The sequence below is a fragment of the Stegodyphus dumicola genome, chromosome 10 (assembly GCF_044657685.1).
Source record: "Stegodyphus dumicola isolate Sdum_Otavi_A_Nest chromosome 10, ASM4465768v1".
In the NCBI taxonomy this organism is placed as follows: domain Eukaryota; kingdom Metazoa; phylum Arthropoda; class Arachnida; order Araneae; family Eresidae; genus Stegodyphus; species Stegodyphus dumicola.
In genome coordinates, this window is record NC_140777.1 from 142,217,448 (window position 1) to 142,230,275 (window position 12,828).

At 31.2% G+C, this 12,828-nt stretch overlaps 1 protein-coding gene across 1 annotated transcript in view; it reads right to left on the reverse strand.

Moving 5' to 3' along the window:
- LOC118186862 (uncharacterized) overlaps window positions 1-7,249 on the reverse strand; it is a 116,879-nt gene extending 109,630 nt beyond the window's left edge. The window contains exons 1-2 of the mRNA XM_085825154.1: window positions 7,071-7,249; window positions 6,880-6,971 (exon numbers count right to left, since the gene is read on the reverse strand). Coding sequence (XP_085681280.1) covers window positions 6,880-6,971; window positions 7,071-7,119 — 141 coding nt within the window. The 5' untranslated portion in view covers window positions 7,120-7,249. The remainder of the gene's footprint in view (window positions 1-6,879; window positions 6,972-7,070) is intronic.
- Window positions 7,250-12,828: the final 5,579 nt, after the last annotated feature.

Below are 12,828 nucleotides of genomic sequence, written 5' to 3' on the forward strand. Positions count from 1 at the left end.
TTTTTAAGTTAAAACATATCGCTGTGTACATGGACTCTTGTCAAATAATTTTGGTTACAAACTTCACGGTTTTGCTATCTAAATTTTTTGTTTTTGTTTCGTATTTTTAGCTTATACTGTGTGTTCAAAACGTGGTTTTTGCATTCGCGAAAACCGTGTTTTTGGAGACATTTTAGGCTTAACCCCTTCGAGCCGGGTAGCGAAAACGCGCGCTTATCGCGGAAGCCGGCAGTGTCTTCCGCGAGCGTCTCTCCAGGGCCGGGGGGTTTTTTGCTACTGAGCCTAAATCCATGAAATTTCCGAAGTATCAACGCATTGTTTAATAATGCTCTATAGAGTATTTAAATGGCTTATGCTTTATAGATATTTTATATATATATATACTTTAATTACCTTATTTCTTGTTTAAATGCATATTTTACACATTTTATTTTAATTACTCACCATTTTATGACTTTTAACATTATACATCTGAAAACTAAATATATTACTTAAAATTCTCTTTTCGATTGAACAATTTGAAAACAGGGATCTACACACAGTCCTACATTACATTCCTTGAACTCGTAATAACTCATTTGCCGTTTTGGAGGATTTTTCCGGGAATGTGAACAAACGAAGCATCGTCGTCTCATTTTCTTATCAGTCTCTTCTGAACAAAGTTTTGGAAAATGTCTTTCAGTTAATCTTTCAGAATCAATATCAGAATATTAGAATTTCAGAATCAATATCTGAAATATTTTGCATCATTTCTGCTATTTCATGCTCTGTTAAACATTTTCGACGCTTCGACATTGCAACGGTAAAAACAGAAAGAACTCACGTCTAACAAGATCTAATTATTTTCTAAAAACTGAACTGTAAAATAAAATACTCAACGCTTTAGTGCATATAAAACTTCTACTTACAATAAACAACTACCACGTGTGAATAAAGTGCGATTTAAAGAGACGTCATAAATCACACTATTCGGAAACATTTAGTTCCCCATTTGTTTATATAATCAAAAACACGTGTATGTGAGTCATGCTTCTCTCATTTCGAGTAGAAGGTCTAATGTACATGTATCTGAAGCCATATGGACATACAGTGCCATCTTGTGGCAGAAATTGTTTCTAAAACGTTCCAGGGTACTGGCACAAATACGTGACAGTCAGTAGTAAACGGGAAAATGCTCTGGCACGTCTGCGTGTCGGCCGGTAGGTGAGTGTGTTCGTTGCTGGCACGTAGAGTCGGCGTGAAGGGGTTAAAGTTCGAAATGTAGACAAAAAATTTAGATAGCAATATGGCAGCGTGGAGTTTCTCGCCAAAAATATTTGGCGAGAAATTTGGCGCCTTGAGGGCGCATATCAGAGTAGTTCCTTATATTTCGACAATACTGAATTCTATCATGCGCTCCAGACTTTACTTCCCAATTCATGAATGAAACATATCTTACAAAGAGTTGTTTCAGAAGCTAAGGAATGTTATGCTACCCATTTTAATAATGTGTTTGCAATATACAATGCATGTCTTGCGTTAGTTTTCAAGAAACAAACACAGTATAAGTCTTTTCCTTTATTAAATTTAAAATGAAATTAATAAATACATGGATATTATTCAACATGAACTTTTCAGATTGATAACAACAGTTTTCCATACTTCCTTCAATTAGTTTAACAAGATTCATAGTATTTGAATCTTAAATTAAAAATAACCATTACCATCTTCCTCCTGTCTTTGAAATGCTTATATGATATGAAAACTTATACGATATGCACACAATAGCCAATCATCACAGTAAACTTGGTAATCATTGCAGTTTTCATAATTAGGTGAATGTTCAATTACTGCTCATTCTAATTTTACATTTCAATAGTTAGTACAGTCAAAAGTCGTTAATCCGGACTCGTCGGGACTTCGGCGATTCCGGATTATCGATTTTTCCGGATTATAGATCATCAGTTTAAATCTCGTAAGATGGCATGCACAAATTCTAAAATTAAAAATATGAAACCGTATTTTAGGAAATAAAGAACAATTATGATCTAAAGGGTATCAAAGTTTACAAAAAAAGAAGCTTAATATTTATTTGTTTACTTTATTAAACATTTCTTTCAATGTAAGTTGTTTCGTTTTATGTGATAATACTTTCTCTTTAATTCTATAAACAGACATAATTTCTTGTTCAGTTAAAAAGCTCCGCTGTTCAAGTCCTGTAATTGCTGTGCCAAGAATACCGACTAACTTGTCAATCGAAATTTTTTCGTTTTCACTAACCTCTCTGTCACCTTCTTCATGTCTTTATCCATTTTTTGCAGCAATTCCACTTTTTGTTTGACGGACATCGAGACATACTTTCGTTTTGTAGATCCTTTGGGAGCTCCATAATCGGAAATTGACATAATCGAAAGTTCAAGTTTATTTTATAAAATTGCTCTTACAGTCTGCAAAAAATAATAAGCTGCATCCAATTCGAAGATTAAGGAATAACTCAAGCATCAACATTAACTGAAATAGATAATTGTATAATTTTAGCTTATACCGTCTGTTATACGTTAAACGTGCACGCGAAAACGTATTCTGCACTTGCGCACACGCATATGCGCGTAAAGGTCTTACGCGCACGCGTAAACGCCTGTGCGCATGTGTCAACGTGCCGCATGCGCAGAAAGTTTTTAGCTTTGAGGTCCGGATTATGGGTGTCCGAATTAACGACTTTTAACTGTAATACTTCATTTTACATTTCTCAGAAGATATTTATCATTAACATTTATTTCAGCAATAACATTTCTGTACTGAATGTTGATTGCTTAATTTTAACATAAAAGGCTACATTGTGATTACTCCACATTTCATACCACACTGCTAATCTCAATATTTGTTAACATGTTATGTGACTTTCATTTTGACCATACATTTTATTATATTAAAAGAACTGAAATATTTTTATGTACTACTTGTTAACAGCTAAGTTGTATTGTTTTTAATGAAGGAATATATATTATTATGGTGAGGAAATTCTATTGTTTTACAATAATTATTCTCAACAACTTAAAAATGAATAGACAAATTAATTTAAATAAATAATTTTAAAATGACTGAATTTAGTACAAATCCAGGATGTTTCAGAATATATGGAAAACATTAGAATATAAAGAACCATCTTTCATTTGATAAACAACATAATTTAGCACAATGAAACTTCAAGGCTGTTACTTATTGTCAAAGAGAAAATTAATTATATGATATAAATTCCAAAATAAATTTAATAGCAAAATCAGGACACATGATGAGAGAAAAGTATTTATTAAATGCTATCGCAACATTATTAAAAAAAACATGCTATCAATTTAGCAAACTTAACAGAGAAAAGATAAACCTTTATAAATTTTGATATAAGAAAACCTATATAAACTAACACCCCAAAAAAATTTTAGAACAACACATTACATTACAAACTTTTTTTAAAAAATATTTGAAAAATAATACACATTAAATTTTTGGGGTACTGTCTGAATATCTACAGCCCCAACCAAAAAGTTGCAAATCCGTTGGCAACTTCGGACAGTATTTGCAAAGTCATTTCTGAGTTTCGAGAATATATTTGTTTTGGTTATCTTTACATCTATTTCAATGATGCATCTGTGCCAGTCATTTTTTTTTTTTTTACATTCTTTTTTGCAGTCAATTTTCTTTACAATTGTTCTCCCTACATGTACAGCAATCTGATTAACAGAGAAAAGATAAACCTTTATAAATTATGATATAAGAAAACCTATATGAACTAACACCCCAAAAAAATTTTAGAACAACACACTACATTACAAAATTTTTTTAAAAAATATTTGGAAAATAATACACATTAAATTTTGGGGGGTACTGTCTGAATATCTACAGCCCCCAACCAAAAAGTTGCAAATCTGTTGGCAACTTCGAACAGTATTTGTTGATGTTAATTGTGTAACTAAGTCATTTGTGAGTTTGGAGAATATATTTGTTTTGGTTATCTTTACATCTATTTCAATGATGCATCTGTGCCAGTCATTTTTTTTTTTTTTTTTTTTTTTTTTTTTTTTTTACATTCTTTTTTGCTGTCAATTTCTTTTTACAATTGTTCTCCCTACATGTACAGCAATCTGATTTTGCTAACAAAAAAGATCAGAGAATTGCATAAACTTAGCATTGTGTATAAACTCAACACAAAACCCTAAAACAAGAAGGAAAAAAACAGCCATTATGCTCTATGTGTACTGAAAGCTAAGACAGAGATTTTGCCAAAGATAAAGAAAAATGCAGTGTATGTAGTCTACCACTAAATATTGAGATTCCTATAAGATCATACATAATCTGCAGTTACATTTGCAAAAATGTCCACAGAAGTGGGAAGCTGTCTAGGAAGATGCACACACATACATGGATTGCCCAAAAAGATTTTTTGTTTGTGACATGATACACAGCCTCATCAATACTTTTTACCACTTTCTGGGTGATAATCAGAAATCTGCAAATAAACAGCGTACCAAATTTTCTTTGGCAGACAGACAAGGACTACAGCTAAATGACTATATCTGGAATCACTAAAAAAGAAATTATTAATCTTCCAAAGTTAATCTTTGAATATCTAACTCACAGATGGCCATGTTTGATGTTAATAAACACTAATGCTAGATTTCAGGCATCTTCCTCTCAACCATTTTCAAAACAAAAACCACCACCAAACAGTACGATTTAGCACAAATAAAAAAAAACTACATAAATATCTGATATTCTTGGTTTTGTATTAAAAAACAAGTGCATACAACTCATAATACACATATTTTTAATTTTTTACAGGTTAGAGTAGATTAAAGGGTACCCATTTGATTATTGCTAAGTTGTTTCATTTATGGTAACCTGAGTAGTTGAATGCTATGGAAACCCTATCATGACGTAATTGGTTGCATGATTGTGGTGAATTTGAATGATGAGATGAATTTTGGTACATTGTTATTTTGAGGTTTACGCGGTAAAATGGCTCAATGTTGTAAGACTAGTTTGAAGTTTCTATATGATTTAGAACGAAAGAGGAAAAAGCATTAATTAACTGGTGTGTAAATGAAGGTTTACTTAGTTGCCACCACAAGTGTCCTGTTTGTAGGAGGGAAATGTGCATGGTCAAATATCAGAGGTTTGGACACTTATTTTTGTGAATTTATATGGCGACGCCAGTATACAGATTCTAGTTCAGATAATTTTAGGAAGTTTTTGGATGCTGTTAAGGAATTCTGTTTGACTGAAGACTGGGAAATTTCTAAATAAGGTAAGTGGATATTTCCTTTGTGTAGTGCTAAGATGAATTTCCTTTTTTATGTTATTTGATTGTTTGATTTAAAATGTAGTTTATTCAGATTATATATTATATTATTTTTTGGCTGCTTGACTTTTTAAGTGAATATAGATCGATATGTACATGGACAAAGTAAAGGGAAGTGCGTAAAAGTAATTATCTTAATTAGAATGGAAAAAGCTTCTTTACCTGAATAAATGTTAATATACTAATTTGTAAAATAAAGCTAGCAATTTTTATTTACTCTAAGGCAATACAACTAATAAACTTACCTCAAAAGAATAAAAACAAGTGTTATGGGACAGTATGTTTATTTAATGTCAGCTTCTCTAGATGTTTTACATTAAAATAATAATAAATTAGCTTTAAACATTAAACTTATATTAAAACCAATACAGAGCATTAAATTAATATATTATTGTATTAAATAAAATATGAATCACCAAATAAATCCCCCCAGGAAGACATTAAACGTTCTGTTGGTATAATTTGTTATCAATATATTTGGCTTTCCTGTTGTACCAATGGCCAGCATTTGTCCCTAATAGCACTGAAAGAGGAGTAATTAAAAAAATAAATAAATAAATAAATAAATAAATAAATAAATAATTATTCATCTTCTGTTCATTACTTTTGATAATTATAACAACACACACTTGAAATTTTCTTTTCCAATTTTTGTATGCATAGCATAGTTTAAATATACTAATTACTGAATGCTAAAAAAAGGTATATTTCAGTGACATAAATTTCCAACTGCAATTAATTGAAAACTATGATTTAATATAAGGGATAAAATACTAAATTTTTTTAGCTACATAATAGTTTTAGTCCTTCACAAAGATTATCATCCTAAGATATCTTCGTTAAAATAAACAACATAAACTAAATTATAACATCTGCTGTTCTTTTTAATAATACATACTGATATACACTAAGAAACGCTTATCACCACATGGTAATGTTTTAAGTACAACCTTATTTAGCATTAATTTCAACAAAAGACTCTTTGCATTTCCAGAAATAGCAAACTAATTTAATAAATATCATGCCACTTTCTCTCAAAATGCAAATGGCCTTTTCAGTGAAATTTATAAAGATTATAGTTCACCGGTTATATGAAGAGTAAGATATTTTTATTCAATTCCTTCATACTACAATAATTTATTATGAAATTTTGTGTATAGCTCTACTAATGTGCTGCATCAATTAATAATAATAATTACAATATTAATTATTATTAATTGATGTGCTGCATCAATTAATAATAATAATAATTTGGAATAATTATTAAATTTCCTCAATGATGCAAAAACGTGAACTTATGCTTTCAGAAAATTCTTTTACAAGCAGCAGCTGCAGTTCACTCACACATGGATCTTAAAAAATTTCAAACATTTTTCTATACCTTTATAATAATACTTGTAGAAAATTACGAGTGGAACTTAAGCTTTTATATTTATAAAATAACATACTTAATTCTAGGAGTTCATATCAGAATGTTTACAAAATTAATAGAACATCTTAAGAGCAGTAAGCATATTGTAGAATGTAACTTATTTAATACTCACTTGAACAGCAAATGAAGTATTATTGTGTTTCTCTGGAAAATATTGTAAGGCTAGCACCTTATACCGCAGGAGGATGTCACGTCTGGTAGCAACTAGCAGAAATAAAAGGAAAGGGAAACTTAAAAGTGATACTGTCTGCGAATAAACCGCTTATGTGCAATTCACTAAAATACTATTTCAAATGATCTTACAAGTTGGTAATCCTAAAATCTGCAATGCTACGTCTTTAGAAAATGGCATAGCTGAAAAGTTTGTCACATTTTCTGTCACACTTCAATATGTTTCCCGCAATCATCAACACTCACATTTGACAAGCGAAACGTGTAACCTGCAGCATCGAGTCGTTCGTTTATGCACCGGAAAAGACAATTCGAAAAGAACAACAACAAAAAAAATGGCATCAGCGTCTTTTGATTCGTTACTTAACCTAAGCTTGAAGAAAACAAGTTAAATAAGAAATAATTTTTTAACAATTTTGAAAAAACACTAATTGTAGGATGTGATTACTTAGACTATGTTTTTATTGAGAAGGTTTTAAAAGTAACATTTCAGGAATTTTTAAATAAACTCGAAAGTGCAGAAATTCTAATTTTCAAAAACACTTGGCCTTATATAAGTAATCAAAACTAAAGATCTACAATGAGAGACACCGAATGAAGATCTGCAGAAAGAAACTAAATATTCACGAAATCTGTTGAGTAATCTGAAATTCAAAAATCTGTTCATTGATGTCTTGAATATCTTCATAAGTGGATGAATCCATTTAAAGAGTTTCCTTGTTCAAAATGAATTGAAATTAACAGCTTCTCACAAACAGAAACTTGATGATTCATCGCACATATGAAGCGTAAAGAGATCGACAGTGGTAACAGTTTGACTAAAACTGCACACTAAAACAATTCTCAGCTACGTACAAGAATAAAAAAAAAAACTAACTTTGTGAAAAGAAAGAAGAAAGTGAATGGACAGAGAAGGAAAACTTTTCATCATTTCATTTACTCAGCATTTCGTTCGAGCTTGTTATTCTAACATTTAAAAGAAAATCAGATTTATAGGGAAATAGGGAAATATTTATGAACTTTTTCAACAATTATTAATCTAAATTTGTTAGTACAGTTAAAATTTGATTAATAAGGGAAGTTCATTGTTGTAGATTTTTGTGTATTTCTCTATCCTTGAGAGACTGTAATAATTTAGGCAATAGGCAGATTTCATTATTCAATCGAACAATTCCAGCTGTTCAAATCGAACGACTCATTTTCTATTATTACCATGAGTTATAGTTTTAAGGATATTTTCTCATTTACGAGTATAAAATTGATATCCGAGAAGAATTTTTTAAAGTGAAGAGTCCAGAAATTGGAATTACGGATTTAAATTTTTCTAAAATAAAAATCTGCATTTCAACAAAGGAAACTAAGGATGTATTGCTAGAGAGATAGGATGAAGGTCGAAAGATAAGGATGAGGCATATCCGAAGTACTGCAGATAAGCTGCATATGAGAGTTCAGAACATCCGAGAAGCGGATAAGGGGGAATCCAAGTGCAACGCTCTGGCAATTTGCAAAATTTGCCTGGTAAGCCAAAAGTCCCTGGTAAGCCTAAAGAAAGCCTCTGATAAGCCAAACCTACCATCACCTGGTAAATCCAATCCAAGTGCAACGCTTTACCGCTCTGGCAATTGATGGCATCAAAATAGCAACTGAAAGCCGAAATATGGATTAAATTACTTAAAATGTTCCTTTGTTTCAAATAACTGAAACTTCAAAACTTCTCATGTACAGGAAATGGATCATATAGAAACTGTAAAGTTGAAAGAAAAGGTAAAAAACTAAGGAATGAGGATATTTTAACAAATCCTTCAATTTAATGTAGTTCGCAATAACTAAAAAGAATGAAAAAATTTAGTCAGTTTCCTTTCATTAAAAAATAAGTCTTATCTTTCAAATCTCCCAAAAGTAAGGGTGTCCTTTCGATCCTTCAAAAATTACACAATTCTTTGCCCTTCCTGCTCATAATGTGAATGTGGGAAGATTATTTAAAGCAATGTATGCAAGTTATCTAAGTTAAAATGTCGGTTATACATCTTTCTCCTTTATATACCTTTTCTGAATGGAACATTGATAGGCGCGTTAACTGTGCTTTACTGTATTTTCTCTTTTAATATATTTAGTTTTCAGATGCATTGTAGCTTGGGCCACAAAGTATTCTTCCGAAAGAAACGCAATTCTAATAAATAAAATAAAATTCTGGAAAATTTATATTAGTAAATATATTTAAAATGCTCATTTCGAATGAATAAATAGAAAATCTGAAGAGACAATGCAACACAAGCAATTAAAATAAAAGTCTAAAAATTTAAAAATTATCTAAAATAATAAATGTGACAAAAAAAATTATAAGGAAAACTATTTGAAAAAAAATAAACGATGCACCTTATATTTAAACTACGCAGTTCGAATGGTAAATAGAAATTTTTAAAAAAAGTTATTCGAAAGAAACCATGAAACTTAAACAATTAAAATGAAATTCGAAAAAGAAAAAAAAAATATTTAAAATAATAACATAAAAATATAATATAAAGAACATTATTTGAAAGAAAGAACGTTGTGATTTTTTTCCCTCTCATGGGAAAGGAAAATAGGTTGCCATATATTAAGAAGTTTGCCAAGTGAACTAGGCGCAAACTGAAAAAAAAGCGGCTACATAAATTTATGAATTTCTCCTTAAATTTCGCACCAAATTTTACAAAATTTCATATTTGGGCATAATTCGAGTCGCAGAATCGAAATATGGAAAAACATTGGTATGTTATTTCAGAAAAAGTTCGATTTCGTGTCAAAATAACTATGTTAGGATGGAGCTATATATAAATCTAATATATATCCTAAGTCGCGCTTTCGAGACATAAGGAACGCAATTTGAATTTCGTCAATCGGCCCAGTAAAACGGGAGATATAGGATGTCCCACTTTTTTTTCTTTCCCGCAGTGTACATGATACTTTAATAGAAATGGTTGTTTCGCCTTATTAGCTGACTAAAATAACGCCACTTTGGGCTCCTCACTGTTAAACAACCGTGAACTTACTAGATTACCCATTTGGGAAAATCAGTAATGGGATGTAAAAGAGGGTAGCCTTTGCCACATGATATCGTAGGTCCAAAGAAAAGAGATAAGAGCAAGCGTTGAGACTGTATCAGGGAAGCCCCATAATAACGTGAAACCACGCCACAGCTAGTGAGAATGAGGAATCCGATGTATAGAATATAAATAATCCAAACTTACAATTCAAACTAAAGTGCAAATACATATCAGAGAATCTGATGAACATAAGGCAATACCTTCTATGTGCAAACACAATATGCAAAATTAAAAAAAAACAAAAAAAACAATGAAAATGTAAAATGAGAATCATACACTGGGTAGGTAATAATTACATACAAAATAATTACAACACCATAACAGTTTAGGTAACGAAGTTGTGATTACGCAGAAGATGGAACATAAATAGACTCAAGAATTTGTTCTCTGGTAGAGTAACGTAGTTCGCGTAAAGTTACTGAGTAAACATTCTAAGGCAGGAGCTCTCAACGTTTTTTGTTCCCTGCATCCCTGGAACCACTGTAGAAGATCATTCTCCCTCCGTTCTAAAACTCTATATTTCTATTTTCCTAAACTCTAGATTCCTATAATCTAGAATTAGACGATTTTTCAACGTGTTTTATAAATTAAAAAACAAGGAGTGTAGAAAATGTCGATAAATACCAAACCTTCCAAAAAAAAAAAAAAAAAAAAAAAAAAAGTAGATTTTTATATTCATAAATCAAAACTAAATAATTAACAGTTAAATGCAAAGCTGACCGAATTCTCTCCCTGAAACTATGAAATTCCCCCCAAGGGGGCGAATTTTTCCCTATTTGAGATTTCCTAATCTAAAGCTTTGCAGAGTTTATAGTTGCATCGGTGAATACAGATTTTATAGGCTGAATTTTAAGGTCTCTGTGCAAAAGTTTGTTTCTCGTTAAAAAATATGAACCACTTTATAATTCTGAGTGCTTTATTTTGTACCACCTGAAGGAGACCGAAATCAATGTCCGTGGCCAGGCGGAAAGGAATAGCACAAAATGCGTCTTATAATTCTAATTATTCTGCACTTCCGTTTGAGTTGAATATCTCCGAGCAAAAGCATCAGATGCTTTAAAAGGCCATTAGTTCTTCCTATGACATTATTTGTATACTGTAACCAGGTGAGCCGATGATTAATAGTAACTCTTAGATAGTTGACTGTTGAGCACAGGCACTGAGTCCCAGAAAAGAGATTTGGTTGGAAAGCGAATTTTCTCTCTTAGAACAATAATGAGCTGAGACTTTCAGCCGTTAATGCATATTCTCCACATCCTGTACGAGTCCTTAGTGTTGAACACATAATCTTGCCGGTTGGCAAGTGCATTATTGGGTTGCAATGAATTAATATCTACCGCTGTATCACTGACATAGCAAACAAGCAGGGAAATTTGATTCAGCTTCCGACAAGGAAAGTCCGTCTTATAAAATAGGTATAGGAACGGCTCTAGATACGAACTTTGCAGAACTCTTTCATCAACTCTGCCCCCGGAGGGACTAAAATACTCCTCTTTTCCAAATACTTAAAAGTTCTGTTGCTGAGAAAGGAGTCAATTAGAAAAATACGTTTTCTTCGAAATGAGAATTACATAAACTTGTATATTTACCAGCTATACTCGACATGGTCGAATACTTTCGCCATGTTCAGCATAAGAAGAATCGTGCTTCTTTTTATGAAGCACCTATGATGAATTCTACAATTCTAAAAAGTTTTTTTCTTTTTTTTTTCTTTTTTTTTCTTTTTTTTTTTTTTTTTTTTTTGGTTGAGAGATTCTTCTGGAACCCGCATTGCTCATTAGGGAGAATACGGAAGTTCGATATCGTGTCTAAAACACAAGTTTTAATGAAATATTTTGGAAATGTGTTCGTTCTTTCAGGGATCAGGCTAGAAAACTGGAAACCCAGGACAGAACTTCTTACAGAGTTCTTCCCCTTCTATTTCTTTCAACGTATTATTGATGCGAATGATGAAATGTATTTCATTAAATAACCCGATAATTCATTATTTTTCGATTTAATCCATGTAAAAAAAATGTGCATTTCAACATATTTGTAAATTTTGTTCGTGTTTTTATTGCGCAAAGTATAAGTTAATGCCTTTTAATCAATATACATTTTTCGCAAAGAAATTAGAAAAAAAAAAAAATAGCCTGAAATTTTTATTGAGTTTATTATCAAAATTATTGAGCATGTCATAGATAAATAAAAATCATAAGCAAATCTTTGTGCATTGGAAACCTCGATCTTAATTCCAGCTTTTGCAATTTCAGTGACCGTGCTGCTGGTTCATGTTACAATGCCATTTGCAAAATGATCGATGCTACATCTTGAAGTAATTTCATGCCCAGCACACTTAAAAAGAAAAGCATGACATCGGGAAAGCGAACAGGTCTGTAAGGAATAAATATGCTGGGAAGCTTGCAAATTCTTTACAAATTAATTGTGAAATCTAAAGCTAGTGAGAACTGAGTTCTTAAAAACTGAGACATAAATGTTCTTTCAATTTAAAAATTTCTAAATATTTTAATGATGAATTTATGCTTTTAAACCTTATTAAAAGACTTTTTATGAGATAAGTATTAGAAAAATATGATTAGTTATCGGTTCATTCTAAAAAGTTCTGATTGTTTGTCTTGTATTTAGAGCAAAATTACTGTAGGCGAAATACGCACACTGGTCCTAATGTAAAAACAACCTGCATTTTTGAAGATATGTTTAAGAGGAAAAAAATCGGGCTTGCTACCTAGAAGAAAGACAATTAAAAAGTGTTGTATGCAGCATGGCTTGAAGTAAAACTAAATTAATATACGTCTTTAGAGCAAACG